General features: G+C 41.6%; 2 protein-coding genes across 4 annotated transcripts in view; one reads left to right on the top strand and one right to left on the bottom strand.

Annotated features, from left to right (window-relative positions):
* The window catches only part of MCF2L2 (MCF.2 cell line derived transforming sequence-like 2), a 274,628-nt gene that overhangs the window by 168,208 nt on the left and 79,529 nt on the right, over nt 1–26,891 (top strand). The window lies entirely within an intron of this gene.
* B3GNT5 (UDP-GlcNAc:betaGal beta-1,3-N-acetylglucosaminyltransferase 5) lies at nt 319–17,425 on the bottom strand. Of its 3 annotated transcripts, none has more exons than XM_040251713.1 (2): nt 17,191–17,425; nt 319–4,236 (listed from the first exon to the last, which is right to left on the bottom strand). In XM_040251713.1, the coding sequence occupies exon 2, from the start codon at nt 3,934–3,936 to the stop codon at nt 2,794–2,796; it is 1,143 nt and encodes a 380-aa protein (XP_040107647.1). In that variant the 5' UTR covers nt 3,937–4,236; nt 17,191–17,425; the 3' UTR covers nt 319–2,793. The 3 variants fall into 3 exon arrangements, with proteins under 3 accessions (XP_040107647.1, XP_040107667.1, XP_040107657.1); XM_040251733.1 differs by lacking the exon at nt 17,191–17,425 and adding an exon at nt 16,390–16,499; XM_040251723.1 differs by lacking the exon at nt 17,191–17,425 and adding an exon at nt 16,125–16,380.

The raw sequence follows: 26,891 nt of genomic DNA, 5'->3' as shown, positions 1-26,891 counted from the left end.
AAGGAAAATGGTGTCTTAAGGCACTACGGCTATAGTTCTTATTTCATTTTTTCCTGAACAGTCTATTAGGAGAGAAGACTTCCTGTACTTAGACATTCCAGAAGAAACCTTTCAACAAACAAAAGAAGCACTTTAGATGGCTCCACAATGCAGAGAACACAGCAATCCTCTATCCTGGGCACAGCAGCAAGTCTGAACAGGAAATAGGATTAAGAACACGTATTACAGGCCTCTCTGACATTAAACAGAACCAGTTGATGACATAAACAAATAGTGTTCACCCAGGAGTTTAAAAGCCTTTGTGAAAATACACATCTGTTGACAATTTTCAAGTTGTTTATTGGAAATCATAGATTTATTTTTAAAAACCCTCTAATTATTTTGCCATATAAGAGCAAAATTCAAATAATATAAATAACATTTTGGTATAAAATTAATAATATGGAAAATAGATGCAAGCCAACCAACAGGTAAAAAGTTTTTAGCAATAATACTGTATATAACCATCAACTGACCATCCAGGCTGAAAGTTTATTTTCCCTTTATTGATGACTTTTAAAAGATAGCCTTGCACTGGAGCACCAAAAAGTTTTTTTTTCCTTCCTTTTTAAAAGGTTGGAATCCTTTATTTACAATTATTCTTCTCAGTACTTTAAGTCTGATGAAGGAAGTATCTAGCAATTTCCTTATTAAAAAAAGGAAGTGCCTTCATATTTCCTCTAAATTTAAATGTTTCATTCTGTGTTAAGGAAAAATAAAAGATGAACAGAACTGAAGGGAGCTCTTTCACAAATAAATAACTGTTTCACAAAAGTATTGATGTAAACAAGATCATTTTGATGGGCAGAGACATGGATGTTCTCAACCAATAGCAAATTTAAACAGTTACAAGTATAGATACACAGGGCATATATATGACCAAAGGACAAATGATATTAAAAGATCAACTAATAAAAGTTAATTAAAACCTGCTTTGCCAAAATGCACTTTTGTTCTCTACAGTTTTTAAAATTGGTCAGAAAATTTAAATTGTAATGATCTAAAAACCCTGAATCTACTCTGAAAGTAACTACAAACCAGAATGTTTGACACCAGTTTTGACATGAGTTAAAAATGCTAAATTATCTGAACAATCAATGTAAACAAGCTTTGATTTTCAAACTAGAAAAAATTAACAAAAAGTTTCTGTAAACAATGAAAAGCTACCTGCAACAAATTATATATATATATATATGTGTGTGTGTGTGTGTATATATATATATATATATATATTTATATATCATCATCATCCAGTTATGTATACTGAGAATTCTTTTTTAGTTTTTTTGTGTGTTTCAGACGTCATCATTTCAAGTGATACATCTTAGTTTTCCCTAACACTCACCTTTGCAGACAAAGGGTTTATAATCAGTTTAACTGCTTTTGCTGAAGTCATTATTTTGCCTTTCATATAATCCCCCTAACAACAGACCTCACCTAGTTCTTCCTGTAGTGAGGAGAGGTTGTTTGTATCATAGCCACATTTTCATCCTGCCATGTAAAATAAATCTAACTTCCGCTATTGGATCTCAGCCACATCTCTTTTATTACAAGGAACATACAGCTTTACAAATGTTTTAAACTTCATTCAGGTGACTTTTCTATCACTTTCATTCTGAAATATTTAGAAGTTGAATATCACCTCTGATAGTCATTTTGATGAAAGAATACATTTTTTTAGCTACTATAGTTTTGATGTTTAATACTCTCAGTTTTAAAAGCTAAACTCAAAACCAACTGGTTTATGAGACCCTGTTGGAGAGGGGTGGGCTGATTTTAGTAATTAATACAATTTAGACATTAAAACTTTTATCTTATAAATTATGGAGAAAAGAGTCTCATAATGTTCTATCTTTCTTTTTGAATTCTTCTCCATTATTATATTCCTTTATATAAACTACATTCAAATAGCTGCCTTAAAAACAGACTGATACTGAATATTTTAAAACCAGTTGAAATTTCATTAAATTATTGATAAAATCAACCTATCTGAATTAACAATGATTTATCTCTAGCAAAGGACCCTCTGAGTAAGACACGTCCATGTTTTGTGTCATTGTCTAATAATAATAATAAAAAAACATAATAAAGTACTAGTTAGGATAGAGCTAATGACTTCTCAAATTTCACATTAAACTTTGAAAAAATATATAAATATAGTTAAAATGACTCCAATACTGTCCAGGTAAAACAGCTACATGAATGTGACAGTAAATGATTTGGTGATTTATAAAGAAATTGTGTCTCTTCTCCTAAGTCTCCTCTGAAGAAGAAGAAACTTTCTTTGACCAGGTTCATGTACTTCCTTCCATGCCAGTCCTCCCTTGCCCGCACCAGCTCCCTCAAGTGCTCTTTAATAAGTACCTGGTTCAGCAACATATCCATTTCTTTGAAATGTTGTGCTATACATTTACTTGGTATTTTCCAAAAGCAGTTATCCTAACACCTAGGCACCTTAATAACTTTTCTACTCCTCCAATATACACATGGTACTGAGAACTTGAAATTCCCTTTAGTTTTGTTTTCATATGAACCTTGTCTAAATCTAAATTCCTGGAAATGAATTTAGGCAATGAAGTAGGTAAGTTATATTGAAGGGCTTCTAGAATCAAAGAAACATTCTGATAGACTGGGCTTTCAAAATATTCCTTTGTTCTTCATATTCATTTCACTTATGGTATAGACAAACATTCAAAAGTTTCTTTATCCAGGTTTGGCTCAGTGACAGTGATAAAATACAACATTCAAGTACTATTAGGCAAAGGCAGCCCTACAGGGATATGTATCCACATAGGTCAGTTTGCAAAGGAGGACTATCTTGATTATTCTGCAGTACATCTGACCAAAGAAACCTTTTGAAATTGTTTTTACTTTTGGGTCTGTGGCATCCATCCAGAGGTCCTGAAGGTCTTCTACATGCCCATGAGATGTCATCATTTTTTCATAGATGCAAGGATGGTAAGGGGTTTTACCTTCCCCAGAAAAAAACACATGGTATTGTGGTACTATCCCTATTTTGTTGGCACAGAGGCCCATGAACACATCGTCTATGTAAAGGCTAGAGTTAAGTGTCTGTGATGCCTCATAGACTTTGGCAGCCACATCACCAGAGATCACGTAGGCGGCTCCAGCGGTATAGTCAGGGTAAGCCGGCCACTGGTACATTTCATAAGAAACATAGTATTTGCTGCGTTTGTCTCTAACGGGAGGAGCACCACGGTGAACACGACCAATCCAAAAGTCTTGAACACCAATTTGTTCTAAACTTTGAAGGTATTCAATAAGATTGGGCATGTGAATAAATATGTCGTCATCAGCAGTCATGAGGAATTTGGCATGTGGACAAAAGCGATTTGCCCAACTGAACTGGAGAAGAAATTTAAGAGTAAGATTATAGAAAGAATCAGCAAAGTCTTGCTGAATTATATCACTGTACATCTGATCTTCCCAAACCAGCCTTCTCTGAAGTCTTTCTCTTGTCAGTGGGTCAGAAGGTGTTCCTAAGACAAACAGAGTTTTGATGTTGGCATTAAGTTGAGAGCAAACATACTTCTCATTGCCCCATGTTTTCCTAATGGCAGAACGGCGATTGTAATTTTCAGGTGCAGTCTTTACAAACAGTAAGAGCAGGACATCTTGCGCTTGACACTTATCCTCATGGTTAATCAAGTACTGGTAACGAGGAACCCCCTCCTCGCTGCGCTTAAGAGACAGGCTGTCATTCACAAAATTGTAGCTATTTATGAGGTATCTGTAAGAGTAGGACTTCATATGGCTCACGATGTGATTATCGATCGATATCCAGAACATCAGGCTTAGTACAAAACAAGTGGCAAATAACTGAATAAACTGCCATTTTTTTACTCTCCTGCCACTAACAAACATTCTGACGTCCATCCAGGTCTGTTTTTATTTAGGGTCAGTTTTAAACGAGTGCTTGCTTCTTCAAAACCATAGGACTGTGTATTCTGTAGAACAGATGTCCATGTTGGTCATTAAAAATGTAAAAGGAGCTCCTTATTTCATAAAATATTTTCTTTTAATACCATTTTTTTCGGAGACCGCAAAAGAATGGAACACACTGCAGAATGACGCTGGCACATCAGAATGCTCCCACTCTGACATCCTTCATTAAGTTCAAGGATTGGCCTTATGCAGCTATTCTGTGTAGTCCTTTTTGTGCAAGTTAAGTGCAACCTATTAGAGTCAGGAAGAGAAAAAAATTACAAGTGAATGGATTACTGAGTTACCAGAAAGAAACAAACTACTCTTAATTCCTTAAAAACAATATGTAACCTGACTGATCTGGATAAAATGTGATGGAGCAGCTGGTGTTGAGTAGACACATACAGCTGTTTATTTTTTCAAGGGAATCCAAGGAAAGGGAAAGAACCACTCTCTACCTTCTTCTCATTCAGAATACAAAGACCCTTTTCTCTTCTCAAGCCTAGGAAGAAAACTTCCAAAATGTCTGTCATCTTACATACCTAAAGTTCAAGTTTCTTAAATGGGTATGTCCATGAATATATTGACTTGGAATATAGTCACAATGAAAGCAGCTATATAGTTCAAGGAACAATACTCAATGAAACGAAAGTTCATAATAATAAAAATACATTAAAGCTTGCCCCAGACAAGGCAGAAATAGGAGTAATTTTTTTTTTCAAACCAAGATTCATAATCAAGAAGTTGAGATATGCTTCTCAAAAGCATAGTCCCAACTCTCTAACCAAAGTGGCGTTTCTGTACAGTCATCTTGTTTCTGTTCTTTTCCATTTGGAAACTCCACAGGCACCTCGAATTTAACATGTTCAAAAATAACTGCACACACTGAGCGCACCAGGCAGTACCGGCCTAACCTGGGTGGTGGGGCCTTTCACACACAGCTGTATTTCCCATTGCCCAAGGTAACTCCACACTAGGGTGATAACTGCACAAGCTAGGCTTGCAAAAAGCCCAAGGAGGACAGGAGATCAGAACCGAGCCTTAGTGATAATTCAGAGATCAGCACAGGTAAACTTTTATGCCTAAGGGTATAGATTTTTAAATTGCTAGCACCACTTAGGAATCCACAAAAGCTTTTTTTTTTAAAAAAAAGAAAGAAAAAGGAAAAGCATAATAGAGAATGGCAGAGTGCATTGAAAGTAGTTAGGTATCATTTTCTGAAACTTTAAGTTTTGTGTATAAATACCTTCAGGGTTGTAAAGTAAAATGCATTTCTGTTGCAAAGTAAAATGCAAAAAAGTGAGGAATACTGCCATAAGGGCTAGATCAGTATTGGTAATTTGCCCCTTGGTTTGGGTGGTCATGGCGGACTGAATGAATGCTCTAGGGTAGGATGAAAGAAGACTTTTGGGCATCCCTTGGACTGAAAGGAGATCAAAACAGTCAATCCTAAAGGAAATCAACCCTGAATATTCATTGGAAGGACTGATGCTGAAACTCCAATACTGATACTGACGGACTGAAGCTGAAGCTTCAAAAATCCCCCTGATGCGAAAAGCCGACTCATTGGAAAAGACTGATGCTGGGAAACATTGAAGGTAGGAGCAGAAGGGGACAACAGAGGACAAGATGGTTGAATGGCATCACCAATTCAATGGACATGAGTTTGAGCATACTCCGGGAGATAGTGAAGGACAAGGGAAGCCTAGCGGGCTGCAGTGCATGGGGTTGCAAAGAGTCAGATATGACTCAGTTACTGAACTATAACAAGGGTGAGAGACAGTAAGAAACATCTGTTTCTGATGGTGGCATCTGCTTACACTTTGCAAAATTGCTTTCATTGGGCAGGTGGAGTGGGGGAGGGGCACTTCCTCTCAGTCTTAACTGTGCTCTCTTAGATAAGCCCCACCTCTGAAGCCCTAGCCTTCTGCCCCTTCCACAATACACACAGAAGGAACTGGAGGCTTCATGCAAAGTAACAGAGAAAGGCAGATTTTAACACAGCTTAAGTGTTTAAGAATTCTATGAAAAATCTCAATTGAAACTAATTTGCTGTTTCTATTCCAAGAGATCTCAGGAAGGAAACAAAAAGAAGGGTAACCTTCGGAACCACAGGCAAAACTAGCTTCCCATTTCTGAGCAGCTTCACTCACTCTGTTCCAAGGACAGCTTTGCTTTGCACCTATTCACAGTTGTCTACAAGCCAGAGCTTCTTGCTAGACAATCAGCCCACCTGCCCAACTCTGCCAGCACCCACTTGCACCCTGGACTCATAGAGGCCCTTGTCTCTCTCCCATGAATGGGTCTATTGCTCATCTGGATGAGAACAACTATAGCACAACACTCTATCACTATCTATCACCAAACAGCCAGCCCATAACATTTGTTTTGTCCCCTTCCACCCCACTACACATATATTTCCCTCATTTCCCTATACTCCTTCAACTGTTCCCAATTGGCCTCTAAGAGTCACAACTGTTTTCTGAAAAATGACAAAGAACTAGTCATGAAGCCAGCAACCCACACTACTTCTTTAGGCTCAGCACAGTGTGTGAAGTTCTAAGACACAGTTTCTCCACCCACAGCTGCTTGAACTTTGGAGCCACTGTTTACATCAGTCACAACCAAATCTCCCTGATGTGATGATAGGAGTGTTGATGTGATGAGGGGAAGATCTGGGAATTCATAGAACCCGGCTTCTCTAATAACAAAAGAACACCCCCACTCCTCCAAAGTGAACTTAGTTATTAGGACGGCTTTTTCCAACCAAAAGCAAAAGCACCTCCATGATCTAAATTCACTTGTTAAAACTAAACAACGTTTTCCCAACCCTGGTGTTGCTCATGGAGACCATTCACAGGCAATCAAGGCTCACCCTTCTGGGTTCACACTGTCATAAAGCTTCTCTAAGGCACATCTTCTAGCTTCTGTATTCACAGCGCTAGGCTGGGGGCTACAGTGAAGCCCACAGGCCTGCCTGACCTAGAGAAGGAAAATGCTGGACCTAACAGGAAACAAAGCGATCCCAGTAATGAATGTGAGCTCAGCAACCATCCACAACAGAATGCTGTGGGTGCAGCTTCCTTTGTGCCCGCAGTGCAGCTGGGTGACCAATCAACCAGGGCCACCCGGTTTGGGGCCAGGTTTATTATATAACCTCAGGCACCCCTCACTGCACTCTGCTTTAGTGACTCAATCTGTAAACTGGGAGCAAAGATCAAAGTATTGTTACTGAGGGAATACAAAAATTACAGATGACTTCAGAGCCTGCTGAAAATAGGAAACAGGGAAGGCTCTATGAGAGAACAGGACAAAGAGCTGCTTAGGGGAAAATATGCAAATATTTGGAATATAACTGGGGTTTGCTTCTGTCTGGATTAAGAGGAAGGTAAAGATATCCTCAGTTTTCTCTTTCCTAAAAGAAGTAGTCAGAAGAGTAAGAAATTTGAGTGGATAAGAAGTTGAATAGGAATATCAGAAAAGAATGTGGCAGACCTCACCCCAAATACTTTTCAGTCTGGGAGCTGTGCCGCTCAACCACTCAAGAATATTTCTTCACAAGAGAGCTCTTCAAACTTCTCTGATTATAAACAGAAAACAAAACAATTAATGCATCTAGAGGCTACAGGTTTCCCAAAATGAACCCTGACTTTTTTCTACTTCATTCCTGCTGTCAACTCATTTCTCTGTTGAGTTTACTTTTGTAATCCTAAAGTATTATGCAGAACCTGCTACAAATTTTGAAGTTTTAGTTAAGATGATGAGGTTGGCATTTTAATTTCAAGTTAAACAACCTCAATGTTGTTTCAGTTAATTTCAGTGTCCAATGTTTCAGTTAATCCTACAACTGTGTGTGTGTGTGTGTGTGTGTTTGCTATAGAAATACACCGGGCATGGTGGCAGTCATGAGGTAATATTTTCTGGTCTCTGCTCTGAAAGCACCAACAATCTAGTTGAGACAAGACTCACAGCATGCATGTGGAAACACATTTCCCCTGGACAACAACAGGCATGTCACAGTAGGGTTCACTCTGTATGTCAGCACCAATCTGGGTCATACCTGCTCTAGGCACAACAGGAGTGTCCCCGGGAGGAGAAATCAGTGACAGCTAGATCACAAGGGCCTAGGATGACCAGGATTTAGGTGGTTGCAGAAGGACAAGGAAGCAGTTTCGGGCAACAAAGGGAAGAAATACAATATGGCAAATATTTGAGAAACAGACCTGTATTGATATTTGAAAGCAGGGAGGTTGGGGTGTACTTATGGAGAACCTTGAAAATAAAGCAGAGAAGGCAGTGCCCAGGGCAGCAAGTCCTTTTTGTTTTTAGTGATAACTCCCTTGTCAATATTTATTAAGCTTTATGCAGAAATCTGGCAGTGGTACGAAGGATGCAGGATTCCTAGAGATCAGACCCTGGATAATATCAGGACCTTGTACTGAAGCAGGCAGGCTTCCCTGGTGGCTCAGCCTGTAAAGAATCCACCTGAAATGCAGGAGACTGGGGTTCAATCCCTGGGTGGGGAAGATCCCCTGGAGAAGAGAATGGCCACCCAGTCCAGTATTCTTGCCCGGAGAATCCCATGGACAGAGGAGCCTGGTGGGCTCCAGTGAATGGGGTCACAAAAGAGTTGGACATGACTGAGCAGCAGAGCACACACATACTGAAGCGAGATGAGATGAAAAGGGTCTAGTCTAGGATGGTGGAGGTAGGGACGGAAGGAAAGGGTAAAGACGACCTTCTCGACTCTGTGGGAGAAGGTGAGGGTGGAATGATCTGAGAGAATAGCACTGAAACATGTATATTATCATATGTGAAACAGATCACCAGTCCAGGTTTGATGTATGAGACAGGCTGCTCAGGGCTGGTGCACTGGGATGACCCAGAGGGATGGGATGGGGAGGGAAGTGGGAAGGGGGTTCAGGATGGGGAACACATGTACACCCATGGCTGATTTATGTCAATGTATGGCAGAAACCACAATATGGTCAAGTAATTAGCCTCCAATTAAAATAAATAATTTTTTTAAAAAAAAGCCTCAGTGGCATGTGATGAGTGGCCTGGGGCAGGGAGTAAAGGAGAGGAGAAAAACCTAGGTCTAAGCATTACTGACAAAGGAGGGAGTCAGGAATGAGGGGGCAACACATTTGCTTTTAAGCTGTGTTGATGGAGATGTTAAGAGAGACAGCAAGTAGGTAAGTCCAGAAGGTAATCTGAGCCTGGAAGCAGACAGCACTGAAGTCCAGTGGGCGCCCTGAGTTATAAAGACAATGCGGGCCATGAACGTGGGTGAACTCTCAAGGCAGACCTGAGCAAAGGCCTGGAGGAATAGTCAACTCAGGGAAAGGAGAAAATGGAGGAGTCAGAGAAAAGAGAAACTATTTTAAAGGGCTGGTTCACCAGAAAGTTAAGATGAGGTAACAAAGATCGAGAGAGACAGTCGGAAGGCAGGGCAGACAAGGCCTGTCAATGGAGCTCAAGTGGGAAGACAGACCTGGAGCAAACAGTGAGAGCTGTGCTGGGAGCCAGTGGGGGATTGGGGAAGGCATCTTCCAGGAAAAGCAGCGGCACTGTACCTAACCAGAGTAATGTTAACTAGAGAAAGCCAGTGGGTTTGAATTCAAAAATGTCTATTTGGTTTTTGATTCTAATTAAGAAACATCTATTTATTTCTTAACCACTATTTTAGACCACCATTGTAATACATTAACAACATCCAATCTTGGAGAAACTGTATTTCTACATCCTACCTAGAAGACATGTGACACTCAGAAGTCCAAGGAGCCCTTGTTTTATGGTGCAGATGTTTGTTCACACTCCCTCCCACACACTGAAGACAACTTACCGGCAGGAAAAGTCATTTATGTGGCTTCACTTAGAACTGCATTATTCTGCAATTTCAAATTCTAGTCCACTCCCTCTTCAACCACAACCTCTAAGCATTCATCTGGAATCCTCTGCCCACCCCCTACCTGCCCCCTAACACCCCTGGCCCATCCAGCCATCTCCTGACTTTTCTTCTACCCACCTCCCTGTCTCAGATGCAGGGTCACCTGGCACCTTTGCCCTCTTATCCTTGGCTCCTGTCCTTCCACCCCAGCAACCCCAGACCTTGGGTCATTCCCATCTTCCTATAATGCCTGCCAGGCTGCTGGAGAAACATAACACAGCAGGCAGACAGCGCCACCACACGTGGCGACATCCAGCTGTGGGCAGAGTGCTCAGTGCAGTGTGACTGGCCTCCACTTGTTACAGAGCTGCTGCCTCTCCCAGGCTCTCCACCAGCCATGCTGGATCGTCCCCCCTCTTCCTAGGAAGTGTTGTGCTCACTCTTAGCTGACAACTTCCCTTCCTACCTCATAGAAAAAGTAAAAGACATCACACACTTGTCACCATCTCATCCCATGTGTGCTTCCTCTTCAGGAATTCCCCGGGCTGGGCAGCCCGCTCCGTTCCCTCTATAAAGCACACTGGCCACTGTCAGGGGCCAGGCTAGGGAGAGGTGAGGGAAGCACTCATTTGGGGCACAAAATTTAAAAGTGATAAAAATATGACTATAATGTTGCTCCTCCAGCAAGTCACAGATTTTTTTTTTTTTAAACCTCACTACTTGATACTTTTAAGCTTAAGTTTTCATGACTTAAAGTCCCATGTGAGACATAACTTTTGGTTCCTTTCGAGACATAACTCAAAGGAAAGAAAGATAACATTTTCTTTCTCATCTTTATATTACAGTTTGTTTTACATTCCAAGTATTTTTTTTTTCCCTGTCTTGCTCTGATCATTTATTCCCTATTAAACATAGGTAGGATAATCCTCAGGAACCAAACTGCCATGTTAAAGAAATCAGGTATAAAAAGCCCTGAATTTACCAGAAAGCCTATGATTTGATCTTCATAGATTTTTTTTTTTTTGTAGTAAAATAGTATTTGGTCCTAAGAAACACAACTGGTTACTGTTTAGCACTAATTCTCTTTCTATTTGCTCAATAAGGTGGCAACCTGAAATGTGAATGTACAACTCACATTTTAAGTGGGAAAAATGAGATATTCTCTCAATTATATTTTATTCTTTAATCAAATTTAAGGGTATTCAATATAAGGCTATAAAAAAGGACACATTCCATGTAACAGCTATCTTTAAGTGTTTATGTGACTGTGACTAGCTATGAAATTTAAGCTCAAGCTCTGGGCAAGATTAAAAGTCATGTGGAATTGTTATTCCTCCACAAAGAATACATTTTAGAGTTAATTCTTGATCCACTGTTAGTCTGAAGGCTTTAAATTCCAGCTCTGCAAGCATGGATCTGAGACAGTGGGAAAAGTTGGTTATAAAATGTATAGTGTGAATCTAGTAAATTGCTCTCCACTTACATAAATTATGCTATATGTTTCTTTATAAGTTAAACATGGTTGTCGATTTCTGTTTGCTGGTTGTGGGAAAACTAAAGACAGGAAAATGCAAAATGAACAAACAAGTAAAGACAGGTTCCAAGTAAAGATAAGCACTAAGGAAACTGGTGACAGAGACATTATAGAGTATTATATTTTAGAGGCATTATATTAAATGTTGCTAACATTTCCCAATAACCAGTTTGATTGTACAGAATTTGAAACAAACAAAAGAGCTGAAATATAAAGAGAGTCTCGGAGAGGTCACGCACTTGCTTTTCTAAGCCTGGCCTGTGTTCATTCTTGAGGCATATTTGTTGAGTTGACAGGGTTGCCAGTTCTTATAAATATGATTTTTGTCAGTTTTGTTCTTTTCTACTTAAGGAACAAACTTCTCCTTATGCCTAGTGTAGCAACAGTTGCTAACATGGGATGTTTAGTGTGCATCAGGATCTGTTCAGAAGGCTTTACATAGACAGTAACTCTCTCAGTCTCACAACAACCTATAAGGGAGAAGTTATCTCCCCATTTTTCAGAAGAAGAAATGGAGGCACCAAGACATGGTGTTAACCCTGTAACCTCCATGAATTCCAGACCCTGTTGCAGCTCAAAAGCAGATGGTCCTTTACAGCCCTATCCCTGAATTCCTGACCGGCTCTTGCTGTACTCCTAGTATGATGGAAGGACAGAGAAGCTGGTGGGGCAGAACCAAGAGAACCAACCCTAGAAGGGAAAAGATTTGCTTCCCTGTCTGAAGTTTGGAGTCATTTATGTTTTGCTACCACCTGCATTTCACCAGAACTTGTTTTCATTTTCTCTGTAACACATCCTTTTCCCAACCTTCTATCTTGTTTCCCTCCTTCCTTTCCTTGATCTCAGTAGCACCAGACAATGGGCAAAAGTGACAGTTTGAGTCACTTTGGTTACAAAAAGTCTTTCCTGCACATGGAAGATTGGAGTATTTAAGGGAGGAGATTCAAAGTGGTACATGTGTGCTAATAAGTCGCTTCAGTCATGTCTGACTTTGTGCGACCCTGTGGACCGCAGCCTGCCAGGCTCCTCTGCCCATAGGATTCTCCAGGCGAGAATACTGGAGTGGGTTGTCGTGCCCTCTTCCAGGGGGATCTTCCCAACCCAGGGATCAAACCCACATCTCTTACATCTCCTGCATTGGCAGGTGGGTTCTTTACCACTAGGGCCATCTGGAAAGCCCTCAGAGTGGCAGGAGGAAGTAAAGAAAAAAGTAAGTAGGGAAGGAGAAGAGAGCAAAATGTACATGACTTAGAGAGGATATTTTAAGCAAGTATTCAATGAATAAGGATTGGATGATATGAAAGGAGAGGAGTCATACACAGCTGAGGTTAGATTATAATATGAAAAATACTGATTTCAAAATATGGTAACAATATAACCTGATATAAACCTGCTATATAAGCTATACACTTTGGCCTGTTATCCAGTGGCAACATATTTCCTGTTCTGAATGCAATATTTGATTGTGGGTTCAGAAAACAAAAAATAAATAATGGTGTAAAACGTAAGATACACACACATACACATATATATTACATTTCCAGCTCAGTTGATCAACATTTATTATAATAAGTAAATTGCCATTTAAACACCTGCCCTGTCCTAGATAATATGCTGTACAGCCCTGAAAGTAGGTAATACCTACATTTAAGTCATTCAACAAGTTATTAATTTATCACATACTGTGTGGTAGGCCACAGGCAGGATGCTGAGAGGGCTTCAGAGATGCGTCCAGTATAGATCCACTAACAGAGTAAAAAATTGTTCCAGTGCAACCTGGAATCTGGCGGTGGGGTCGGGGGTGGGGGGCAGGTGGGCAAGAGAATAGGAAAATTAAGTGCGAAGGTGAACAAAAATAATTTCTATCCTAGTGCTCCCATTTACTAGTCACATGAGCTTGACTTGTCTTTAAACCTTGTACCAACAGTGTTTTCTGAGGATCATTTTAGATGATCTACTGACAAAATGTGGTCCAGGTCAAGTGTTCGATATATGTTAATTTCCTTTCTCTAGAAATTTTTACATCTTTACCATGATGGTTTAGTTAATAGATGGCTGATATTCTTTAGGGGTTATTTTCCTTTCAAAGTGATGAGCTGTACTCAATATTCTCCTCAAAAACTTTTATTAGATAGGAGTTTTTCAAAATTCTGATCTGATTGCTAATGGCCATTAAGACATCTCAAACACTATTGTGACTGAAAACAAAGGTATCATTCCTAATTGAACATGGTCTTCCATTATCCTTGACAGGAAAGAACAATATGGTTCCCACAAGCACTTAAGAATACACTCCAAATGACACAGCCAAAAGATTGTAAGGTCCTGTAAAATATAAAGAAGGAAACCTGAGTCAACTTTTTAACTTATTTTTCTTAGACCACAATCAAAAAGTTGTCCAAAGAGTTGTAGAAAAGGAATAAAAGAGATAAAATATGAAATTTCAGGGAATCTTAAGCTGTGTAATAGTACCCTGAACTTAGAATTTAAGGAGCTTATTGCCTGCAGACTTAGAGGAACATTCCTTTCTGTTAAAAAAAAAAAAACAAAAAACTGGCTTCCAGTGTTATAATCTTCACAATGGAAGATAAATCTTAAAAATAAGTTACTGGTGTCTCTGAATTTCTAGCATTTAAACGTAAAGAAATCACTTTTGCTTTTTCAGAGTTTACATCTCACCTGATTGAGTTGCTTATCTTTAAATATGAATTCTTCTATCTCTTTTATATATGCAAACTGTAAAATAAAATTCTAGATTTACACTGTTTGGGCTAAATCTTTGCTGGTAGAAATTCTATATCTAATGGCTGAGCTCTTATAATAATTTGCTGTTCCGCAATTTCTGGAACATAGATTCAATGTATATTTCTCCTCACAAGATTATTCAATAACAGAAAATAATGGCTATGGAAGTATTTTCAATATTGGAAAATTTCAATATTGGAAAATATTTTATTTTCAATAATGGAAAATAAAATAATGGCTATGGAAGTATTCCCCCAAAAAAGTATAATGTGCCATAAAATGCAAAGCTAAAATTTATTCTGTTGAATATATACAATGTTCCAAATATACAAGGATACATTCTGTTACTTTAAGAGAACGTTTCCTTCTGAATTGCTCCTAGTTTCTTTTTAGGCATCCCATGTTCTGATATGTAGATCAGAGTGCAATTGGTTCTCAGAAAGAACTCTACCCTAACAATTTGAAAGTCACTGAGAGCAATGATTCTAGCCAAAGTGACCCATTTAAAAAGATGACCCATTTCAAAACCCATGAGTTATTATTCAAGCTGTTCTATATTTTAGAATTAGAAAGTTATTTCCTTTTCTTACAATCTCACTTGAATCAGTCTTTTATAAAAGGGAAATTCTCTCTCTATTTTATTGAAATATATAAGTTGACATTTTCCCTTGCTAAAGCCTGCACTTTACTTTGAAAATTCTTCTCCGCCTTCTGATGGTTTGTGTTTGTGCCTATGTGTGTGTGTGTGGTCAGAACATTTAGTGCAGTATCATCTATGCCTCCTAACCATCCCTCATTTCTCATTCCTCAGAAACAGCCTCTCTGAGCTGCAGCTTGAACTCTCCCTGTCATAGCACTCATTCCCATCTTCAGGTGTCACAGTGAGCCCCTGGCAACTGAGGTTAGTCAAACTGAGTCACCTTCATCCTCAGAGGCGCTCAGTAAACACCGATGGAGAGACCCTGTGGGAGAGGAGATGGGAGAGAGAAAGCGGAAGAGTGGAGAATCATTTATGTATTTAATGGAAACATTTCAGATATTGAATTTATTGTTTTTAAAAGAAAAAGTTGACACCAAAAAGAAGCCCCACCCCTGCACAGGGACAAGATGTAAAATCTACTGTAAGTTTCTTATGAGAAAGTTAAAACCTCAGGTGCTTCTAACCAGTCCCCCTTTCAGAAAGTTCAGGACAGGATCTTTTCAGCACCACCACTTAATGCAACTACCTTCAACCTTCCTTTTCTGGGTCAGTTTCAGCTTCTCACATCCTTCTCCCTGCCCCCATAGGGACCAGGCAAAGTTTCCCAAAATAAAGGCACAGAGGAACAAATCCAGTTCTAATGTATGTGCTTTCATTGGAGAATTACCCTAAATACGACCTCCAAGCCACCACCAGCCACCGAGCGGTACAACGTTGGTGTCCCTTTAACATGACCCATAACCTATGAAAATCGACCCTGGGAACGAAAAATATAGGGTGTGTAGTCAGAATCGGATGAAAAGTTGCTACTCTGGATCTACGTAAGAGGCATCTGAGTAAACAAATGATTCTGTCACTTCAGGAAGCAAAATAAAATTTGGCAAAGTCAAAGGAAAGCGTGGCCAGGACCTCCCCGCTTAGAAAGAGGTCTCGTTTCCCAGTTATCCCGCCTGCCTACTTCCTTGTCTGTATTGCCCCAGCCAGTAACTCACTGAAAGCTTCCCCTGTCTGGCGGTTTCCCAACTTCTAACACGACGCAGGATCTCTACCCGAATTCACCCCTGCAGCCTAGGTGTGGGCGCAAGGTTGGGGGCCCCCCAGCCGGAAACCGAGGCCCGCAGGGCGCGGCGTTCCCCTCCCGGCTCCCGCGCTCCGGCCGGTTTCGGCATCGCGGCGCGGCGGCCGCCTAGCTGGAGCTCGTAGGAATGGGGACCGGCTCCGGAGAACTTCACCCTTCCCCCCGCCCCGGAGCTCCGGGCCCCCCAGCCTACCTGCTGCTTCTGGATGGCGGCTCGGCCCAGGGTCGCGGTCGCCAAACGCCCGCCCGAAGGCCCGAATGAACAAAGGCGCCCCGGGGAGGGAACGTGCCTCTTTCCCCGCCGTACTCTCGGGCAGCGGGCAGCCCTGCCCGGCGGCGGATAGGGCGGCCCCAGCTTCCCGACGCCTGGCCTCGCGCTCCGGACCAGGGCCGCGAGCCGACGCCAAGCCCGGTGTCAGCTACAGCCTCGCCTCCTGGGCCCCAGAGCTCATTCCAACCTGAAGTCCTGGAGCCGCCGTGCGAGCGACTCTCCTCCCCTCTCGGCCCTGGCGACCTCGCCTGGTCCAGAGGAAGCAGAACAGACTCCTTTCCCGCAGCCCGGGAGCCGCTCCGGCTCGGAGGCGCGGCGAGGCGGCCGGGCCGGGCAGGGGCGGGGCGGAGGCCGGGCCGGCCAGGAGCCCTTGCTGCGGACCAAGGGAATCCGTCTCCCGTCACAAAGAACAAACCAGATGAGGAGTAGCGAATTATCCCCGCCGAGCGGGCTGGAACTTTCCCCATTTAGTGATCCGGAAGAGAAGACTACATTTCCACCTACAGGGGGCCTGGGCCCCAGTTAGGATGCGGTGGATACGGAGCAGTTTAAAAAGAGTACGATTGATCACACGTATTAATTCCATATGAAACAACTGATCTCCATATACTTTGCATTAGGAGGCAGAATTTGTTGCACAAGTGATCCATTCGTTCAGAACACGCAACGGTTTACTCATCTACGGGAGATAAGTTTTGACTGATTGAGTTGTAGTTCTCTGAGCACCTTATTTTCCTTTTCAGAGCGAGAGTTCTAAGGGCAAGCTAGACTTTAAAAGATCTCTTGTCACACCGCTTACGCACCCCCGCTCCGAGCTTCAGGGGGCCTCCGTGACAAAAGAAGGAAACTCAATTTTACTGCATACAGCTTTGCGACAGCGGTTCTTTTCAGGAATGCAATGGGCCGGTGGGAGAGACTCACTCCGCTCCGCAATGAGTTTACTTTCAAGCCCAGCTTCATTTCAAAGAAAACGTAAAGCAAAACTCACCAGGACCAGCTCCTTAAACTCCCAAATCGCAGGTCGGCACTCCGCCGGCATGGGAACTAAAGTCATTGGTCTCCGGAACAAAACTTACTCGTTTTAAATTTTAGTCAGGGGCTGGGGAGCTAGCTCTCAGCTGGGCTCGCTACCCCAGCGGGAAGCGGGCTGGAGCCGGCTGAAAGCTGGGGAACCCAATCAGGGGCTCCCGGAGGAGGGCAGGGGCGCGGCCAGTGTGCTGTGTTTCCTGCACTCTTGGCGTCACTCCGAAGCCCAGCCTGGCCTGCGCTGTAGCCACCACCCCAGCGTGTAGGTGAAGGTGATGCGCCCCGCCTGTCTATTCCTGTCGGTGCAAGGCAGCTCCAGGAAGTGCTTCTCCACACCTCTTTAGTTAATTGAGATTATTTATTCAGATCATCGGACTTGCCTGGTGGCTGATGGTATAGCGTCTGCCTACAATGCGGGAGACCCGACTTCAATCCCTGGGTTGGGAAGATCTCCTGGAGAAGGAAATGGCAGCCCACTCCAGTGTTCTTGCCTGGAAAATCCCATGGACGGAGGAGCCTGTAGGCTACAGTCCATGGGGTCTCAGAGTCGGACACGACTGAGCGACTTCACTTCACTACTCAGATCATCAGCTATGAGTCAGGATCCACCTGAATGTCCTCTTTGAGGTGTTTTCCCCACTCAGAATAGTTACTACACATAGTAGACAAAATCAGAATATAAATTTCCACTGAAGGGAGGAAAGTATAAACAAATCATTTTGGGGGGTTTGGTTACTTATTCCCCAGATGTTGTTCTAGCATCCTCCTTATAGAACAAATATTGTCATTTAATAGTGGTGATATTTTGAACGATTTTGTAATTGTACAATATTATTTAACAATATGACAGAAAAAAATTTAACCCTTTACTTCAGTAAAGTAAAAGCTTTGGATTTGTTATTGTAAAAGGAATTAAAATAAATAATTTTTAAAAAAAAGGAATGGCAGGTAATGGCTTGAAAGTAGATTATGGAATCAATTTGAAACTGTAAACACAACGTTGTACTTGTTATTTCTAGCTAGATTTTTAAAGAGGTGTTGTAATTGCTTTCTTTAGCTCCTTAGCATATGGAGCCATGCGATTATTTTCTTTTATATATTACCCATAGAGAGTGTGGCTTAGTATTGCTATTATCTACTCAGACCCAGTACTCCTATTATCTACTCAGCCCTCATGGCATGTCCTATCACAGACAGAAATATTTAGGTATTTTGACTTGTAAGGGAGTCACTGACAGTGACACATAAATAAGCTAATTTATTGTTGCTGCTGCTGCTGCTAAGTCACTTCAGTCGTATCCGACTCTCTGAGACTCCATAGATGGCAGCTCATCAGGCTCCACCATTCCTGGGATTCTCCAGGCAAGAACACTGGAGTGGGTTGCCATTTCCTTCTCTAATGCATGAAAGTGAAAAGTGAAAGTGAAGTCGCTTAGTCGTGTCCAACTCTTAGCGACCCCATGGACTGCAGCCCTCCAGGCTCCTCCATCTATGGGATTCTCCAGGCAAGAGTACTGGAGTGGAGTGCCATTGCAAATCACCCCCTTTTACCTATGTGAAACAAAATCCTGATGATAAATCCACAGATATTCCCCCTAGGTATCATCTGTATATGTCAGATTTATGTACAAATTTTTAATTGCCGTTATATTCCCATCAGGTCATTTGGAACTAGGCCCACATAAGTGCAGGTATCACACATGTGTATTCCACATGCTTGCACACATGGGACTGTGTCCTATACAAACTGACTGAAACATTGATAAATATATGTGAAAATCACATATTCACATCGACCTATATGAAGATAGACAACCCAGACAGAGAGAGAAATGATTCAAAAGTAAGTCAAGAGATTGGTGAAAGGATGTGGAGCTTTAGGTGGGAGGAGGGGAGAGGGTGTGGATAAGAGATGGGGATGAGCAAAGTGGTCCAGAATGCCTGACAGCTGCCCACACATGCACAGGGAAGGCAGCTTTGTACATCTGGGAGGATTTCTTACAGCAAGCTGACACCCTGTCCCACCCCAGGAGGAGAAGAGGATGATAGACTTCATGGTATAGAACAAAGTACCCTGTTTTATCTGGAGGGAGTGCATAAAATTTTTGAAATTAGTTGGAGATAAAATTAACTGATAGTAGCAAAGCCGACTTGACCATCACAAAGAATGAGGACAGTGTCACCTTGCCCTCGGTGTCCACAGTAGCTGCTTGTGAACCGAGTCAACTAAAATTAGATTTATAAATGACTTTTAATCTCACCATCAGGAATTTGCTTCACAGAGCACTAGAAAATTTAGGGAAGTGCTGGAAAAGAAAGACCTGTAGCATCAAGATGGTGAACTTGAAAGATGATAGAAATTACAATTTGCAAGTTAGAAAGGAGAAGATAAGGCCAATAAAGAGCAGAAGAAGAAGCAAATGTAGGAGAGAGAACCAGAGAGTACGGTATGTGTTATTAGTTGTGGCAAAAGAAAACTGAAACGAGTACAAGAGAACCTGGGAGATGGTGGGAGCAAAAGAAACCCAAAGAGAGAAGTGTTATTGAAATAATGAAAGGAGAGCTGATTGCTTAATGCCTAACACAGTTGAAGCAGACCAACATAGTGCCAGGCTGACTTGTTCAGTTGCCCTTTCTGTAGGGAGATTTCCTCACAGACCCTGTACAGGCCCTGCCCCATGAATTCAGACATACCACAAGCTATGTGTTCTGAAGCCAGTAAGAGTTCATGCAAGGCTTGGGCTGCTAGAGAGGTGAGGGTGGAATCCTGACTTAGTTCCTGCTGGCTATGAGATCTGGGTAAGCGACCTAACTTCTCTGTGCTCCATGGTAATTCCTTCCCGGAAGGGTGCAGTGAGGACTGATCACAGAGCAGTAACATGTACGAAATGCTGAGCAAGGCACCTCATGGCCTGGGTGGACAGGTGTCACTCTCATGTTCATTACGGGCTACAGAAAGCTCTTCTGGCTTGGTGAGCTGGTCTTCCTGCTCTATCTCATCAGCTTCATTGCCATAAAAGGACCTGCTATGTTTCACATCTCTAGAGATACATTTTCTATTAATAGAGCATCAGCAGTTAATGCAACATCTCCTTCACTGCCTCCTCCTCCTTTGCTGCCTACCACCTCCTCCTACCCACACATATATCCTTCTGGGCATTCTTTTCTCACCACATTTGCTCCTTGGTGATCTCATCCATTGCCTTTAATGCTTGATTTATATTTCTAATCTAGATTCTGAGCTCCAAACTGGAAAGTCTTCGCTTAAGTGTGTCACATCAGTCTTAAGCTTAACAGGTCTAAAATGAGATATTCAAATACCTGTTTGTGAAATGATGAATGGATGGGTGTTGGATGACCCCAAGAGCCAGAATCCTTCTCACCAGTGGACCCAGCCCAGGGCGTTTGTTACATGTCAATAACAGTCAGTGGCATTTTATCACTGTATCAATATCTATGGATCTTTTTTCCCTACTCTTTGAATGACCTACACCTCTTAAAGGTGGAGGTTACATCCTGCTCATCTCCAGTTCCCTTAAAAAACCCTTCTGCAATGCCTTGCAAAGAGTGAATATGTATTAGCCACTGGTTGAATTCAATTTTTTGCTGAATGCTGCCCACATTCATCAAAAGTTCAACCTTTTGGTCTAAGAAGCTTCATCCACAGTACAATGACCCCAGTGTACTTCGCCTTCTGTGTCAACAAGGCCCAAATGCTGACACTGGAGGCACACTATCCCCTTTCCTACAGTTCTTGCTGTAGCTCTTGTGGTTTGGCACCATTCAACAGCCTGCCTCAGTTCTGGGATCTTGGCAGTTGTATGAAACCATACTAGGTACATCCAGAGCTGAAAGATGAAGGGAATTGACAGCACGAAGAGATACTCACCCACAGGCCATTCTAAGAACCCATTTTGTGTTTTTCTCTCCTGCATGGGTGGGGAGACCTCCTTAATACACCATCTCCTTCCATCAGTACATAAGGGCATCTTTCGTACATGCGTGCTTAGTTGCTAGGTCACATACGACTCTTTGTGACCCTATGGGCCACAGCCTGCCAGGCTCCTCTGTCCATGGGATTTTCCTGGCAAGAATACCAGAGTGAGTTGCCATTCCTCCTCCAGGGGATCTCCCCAACCCAGGCTTCATCTCTCATACCCTAAAACCCTCAGTAGGGGTCCAACAGGGACAGGGACAGTCTTGGAGATGCAGGTCCTACTTGCTGTGACCCTCCTTGGTGCAGTAGCACTGTGCTATGGATTGAATGGGCCTCACTTGGGGAAGATAGTGGGGGTAGAGGATTGACTTGTGGGAGTGAGGCTGGGACAGATTTTCTTTCCATGTTGCAAATGCTCAAACAGCACTTGTGACAATGACCTGGTACCAACTCCCTGCCAGTGGATCCTCAGCATTTCTTCTCCTCTCTCCACCTAAAGATCAGACATTCACTTTACACTCCCAGAGCCATGCAGCGTTCTATTCAGATTCCAGGGACTGCCTCTAATTCCATCTTTTTCTCTCCAAGCCAGGAGGGACACTTGATACTTGTGTAGGGACACTCTTGAATGCTACCTGATTAACACTTACATCTTAAAAGACAATTGGCACCAGCCTTCCGACAGTTATCTAAACTGAGGAAAAACTATTTGCATCCTGTGATGAGATGATACAGAGGAAAAGAAGAAAATCATAGTCCATGAAGATGTTCAGAAAATAGTTATTGACTATGATATGGGGGCTGTGTGCTTGACTCAGATGCAATCATTTGTGATAGAAATTTTGCAGTTAAGTTTGGTTGTACTAATATTCAAGGGACAACCAAAATATAATTCTCTATTGCTCTTTTCTTAACAGTTAATAATTATTAAGCTCTCATTGCCTGCTTTATGGAGCATACATGGTTCAAATCCTATTCAAATTAATTCTAAAAGGCAGTTATAAGCTTGCTTCAGATTTGTATTATTATTTAAAATATGGATCATTAGTTAGGAATTTAAAATAGCTATTGTGAGATTTTTCTTATAGCAGCACTTCTCAAAAGCCAGTTCTAAAGTTCTTGATAAATCATGTTCTCTGAAAAAAATACCTTTCATGAATTGGTCTTGATTAGTCTGATGGTCTAGGGTCATAAAGCCCAATATTAACACCTATTCGGTCCTGTAAATATAGGGCTAGGAATCTTAGAAAGAGCAATACCTCTGAGAAATAAGTTTCTAGCATAATAAACAAACAGACTATTTGGGGAGGAAAGGGATTAATAGATAGGATATCTGCTGGATAGATAAAGATACAAATAGGTCTGCAGAAAGGTACAGAGGGTAGAGAAAGTAATGTGTCTTTTCAGTGATTCTTGATCTTTGACTGTTTTATACATATTTTTTCCTTTACCTTTGGGAATTTCCTTTTTGCAATAGATTTCCCTTTGCATAAGGCAGGCTTATTACCTGTTTCACAATTCCTTTCCTTTATGGGAAAATTATTAAGTTACTTGGATACTCTGGTTGGAATTAGTACCAATACGACCCTTTCCCGTGGACTGAGGTAGTAATGATTTTCCTATCAGCAGTATTCTAGGAGTCTCCTTGGTATCAGAAGTCTCTCCCATGAAGTCTTGTTATGCTTGGATTGCACATATGCTGATACACCATGGCTTTGAGATTTGAGCCAGGTTCCTTGAATCCTAGGAAAAAAATGGATTATGGGCTAAGCCACCCCTTTTTCTCTAACCTGCTTACCTGTGTCCTTATTGTGTGGGCCCTGTCCCTTATGCAGCCATGCTGCCGAGTCCGAATATTGGGTACTATTTCAGTGGACTGACATTCGCCCTTGACACACCAGTCTTTAGTTCTAGAGCTAGACATCCTGGACACAACCTCTTTCTGGCAGCACCAAGCCAGTAGTTTGACCTCAATCAAGTCACTTAATGCTCTGAGTCCCTTCTGTGTCCTCTTCTGTGAAATGATAGTCACAGTTAGTACCTGCTCCTGCTTACAGAATTTGTGTCTGCTCCTTAAATCTACCATTCATCCATTCAGTAAATACTTACTGAGAATTTGCCTACTTGTAAGGTATGAGGACAAGAGATGGATGATAGGATATCTGTCCTGGAGGAGCTCTTTGTCAGGTGTTGAGTGCATCAAGGAAGATGATATGCATATTTAAAAAATAACTGTGGTTCACATCATGAGGTTAGCTATTATTTTAAAAATGGAAAATAGGGACTTCCCTGGTGGTCCAGTGGTTAAGAATCTGTCTTACAATGCAGGGGACACAGGTTCAATCCCTGGTCTGGGAAGATCCCAAGTGCTGTGGAGCAACTAAGCTTGTGCCACAACTAGAGAGTCAGTGCACCGCAAGAAAGATCCCACATGATGCAACGAAGGTCCTGTTGTATCTGGACCTGACACAGCCATGTAAATAAATGTTTAAAAAAAAAGAAAAGGAAAATAATACTTGTTGATGAGGATGTGGAGACATTGGAACCCTGGTGCCTTGCTGGTGGGAATGTAAAATACTACAGTATGATGGTTCCTCAAATGTTAGAAATAGAGTTACCATATAATTTAGCAATTTTACTTCTGGGTATATACCCAAAGGAAGTGAAATCAATAATTCAACAGAGATTCACAAACTAACGTTCATGTTATTCACAATAGCCAAAAGGCAGAAACAACACAAGTGGCCATCAACAAGCAAATGGATAAGCAAAATATGGTCTATGCAAACAATAGAAGATGTAAAGCCTTTAACAGGAAAGAAATCTGATACATGCTACATCATGGATGAAATAAGCCAGATAAAAAATAATAAATGGTGTATGGTTCCACTTACCTAGGCAAAATGATAGAAACAGAAAATGGAGTGTGGAATGGAGGTTACCAGGGCCTGGGAGGAGGAAGGATGTTGTTAGTCTTTGAAGGGGACAGAGTTTCAGTTTGGGTTGATGAAAAAGTTCTGCTGATGGTTGCACAACATTGTGAATATATTTTAATTCCACTGAATCATACACTTAAAAATCATTTAAATGGCAAATTTCAGGACTTCCCTGGTGGTCCAGTGGTTAAGACTCCACATTTCCAATGCAGGGGGCTGTGGGTTCTATCCTGGTTGGGAACTAGAATCCGACAGGCCATGTGGCATGGCCAAAAAATTTAAAAATTAATAGAAATTTTAATGTAATATATATTTTACTGCAATTCTTAAAAACTAGAGGAATTCCCTGGCAGTCCAATAGTTAGGACTCCATCCTTTCACTGCCAAGAACCCTGGTTCATTCCCTGGTTGGGAAACTAAAATCCCACAAGCCATGTGATACAGCCAAAAAGAAAAACAATTATAATTCCCAAAATACTACATGAATACAGGATTAACTTGAATTAGGATAAATGGGATTGTGTTTGTAATTAATCCCTCTTTCAAAAAGTGCAGTATGCATGAAATTACTTTGTCATTATTTATTATGCGATATTGAAAAGTGAGCACCCATCCAGATAAACTTTAATAATAATTTATTTATGCCCCGTCCTGCTCTAAAAAGAATTTAAGGTAGTTTACCCTAAACACATCAGAGTAATGAGATCAAATCCACTTAACATCAGACCAAATATAGAAACTGAGATATAAAACAGAAGGAGCTGATGGCATATCAGTAACTGAGCAAGACTTTCAACTGATGGCACATTAGTAACTGTTAGCCTTCCAGATAGTAGAGAACTATTTATATTCATCAGACCTTTTATTAATGCTTAAAGTATCACTAATTTCAACATGGTAATCTTATGGATCCATAGTGTTTCAAATTGTTACCATTTATAGTTCTGGGAATTTATTAAGCAATTATGGAACACCTAATCGAGCAGAAGGATGTGAAACTAAGAGCCTGTTGTTGTAAGTCTGAAGCCTCAGGACCTGTTCTGCGCTGAATGAAACAGGCTCCTGACATTCCCTGCCCTGTTGGCCAACTCAGACTCCTGCACCTTTCCTTGGGCCCCACCACCGCCTGGCACAACGGCCATCTCCTGCATTCGGGCTCCCCTGCCTCCCACGCTCCCGACCCAGACCCTGCCCAGCAGCCTGGTTCCCACCGGGCCCTGCGTGTAGCCAGGACTCCTAGCCCCTGCTCCTGTTTCCTCCTTCCTGGGTCACCCTCCTGTCTTGCTGCAAGTCCTCACTTCTTAGAGAGGAGAGGATAGTTCAGATCTCACCTCTAGGACCTCTCCAGCCCACACCAATTCCTTCTCCTTGCCATCCTACTGTGCATGCAGTCACACAGTAACTGAAAGGGCTATGACCTTTGCTTCTTTTCTTGTGAGAAATGAGAAGCAAGGTGTGATTAAACCAAAGATCATTTCATATATCTTATTCAAGAAGATAAGATAGACACATTGAGGAAGTGGCATTGAAACATATTCATTACCATATAGAAAATTAGATAGCCAGTGACAATTTTCTGTATGACTCAGGGAGCTCAACTCTGTGCTCTGTGGCAACCCTCATGGGTAGACTGGGCTGGGAAGTAGGAGGGTGGTTCAAGAAGTAGGGGACATACCTCTGGGCAATTTACATTGGTGTATGGCAGAAGCCAACACAACATCATAAAACAATGATTCTCCAATTAAAAATAAATTTTTAGAAAAGATGATAAGATATTTAGCAAATGACCTATGAGAGTCAATAGGGATACTTGAGCTGATCTAATCCATGAAGAAATGGAGGCCCCAAGAAAGAAAATGGCTTGTTCAAAGTTACCCTGCATATTAGAAGCAGAGATAGACCTGGAAACCTATTTTTCTGAAACTCAGTATTGTTATATCATCATGCTAGTTTCATTTCAATTTGTGTTTTATTTCATAACCAGCAAACAGGATTTTAATGCACCCTCAAACATAGGCCAAGAGGGGCAACATAATGTGTTAGCAAGAACATTGACTTTGCCAAAGCCAAACACATTGGGCAAGTCCATGCGTGGCTCTGGGCCCTTCTTTTTCCACTTGTAAAATAAGGATTAACTGATGGGTTTTTTTTTGTTTTCTTTGACCATATTGCTACCCATTCTGAATCTTGTTGTTGTTCAGTCACTCAGTCATGTCTGATTCATTGCCACTGCATGGACTGCAGCATGCCAGGCTTCCTTGTCCTTTACTATCTCCCGGAGTTGGCTCAAACTCATGTCCGTTGAGTCGATGATGCCACCCAACCATCAACAATCTCATCTTCTGTCTCCCCCTTCTCCTCCTGTCTTCAATCTTTCCCAGCATCTGGATCATTCTGAATCTTTGGGTCTGTATCTACCTTTTGAGCAAGCACCCTAAGAAAATTCTTTACACATGAATGGAGAGTCTTGAAATTCTGGGAGGAACATTGACAGTTGTGGGCAATTGAAAGCTACTTTAAGGTTTTTAAGATGGAGAATGATGGCATAATGGAGTTGGAGCTTTAGGAAGGGCATAAACTGGTGGTCTGTATAATAGATTGATGGGAATGAGATCTCAGCAGCACAAGTGAGCTGCTAGGATTGTGCCAAAGTATTCAAGATAAGAAGACAGGAGAGTTTGCTCTGTATTGGAGGTACTGGAAATGGAGAATAAGTGGTAATTCCAAGAGGTGTGTTCAGAGATGAAAAGACAAGACTTGGTGACAGATTGAATGTAAGCAATAATGGCA

Source organism: Oryx dammah, unplaced genomic scaffold (genome assembly GCF_014754425.2).
Source record: "Oryx dammah isolate SB20612 unplaced genomic scaffold, SCBI_Odam_1.1 HiC_scaffold_2, whole genome shotgun sequence".
In the NCBI taxonomy this organism is placed as follows: domain Eukaryota; kingdom Metazoa; phylum Chordata; class Mammalia; order Artiodactyla; family Bovidae; genus Oryx; species Oryx dammah.
The sequence above is the reverse complement of the archived record's forward strand: the minus strand, read 5'-3'. Positions and strand labels throughout refer to the sequence as shown.

Bases quoted from the DNA above. Each gene is read 5' to 3' on its own strand.
- B3GNT5 (XM_040251713.1), bottom strand. From the start codon at position 3,936: ATGGACGTCAGAATGTTTGTTAGTGGCAGGAGAGTAAAAAAATGGCAG.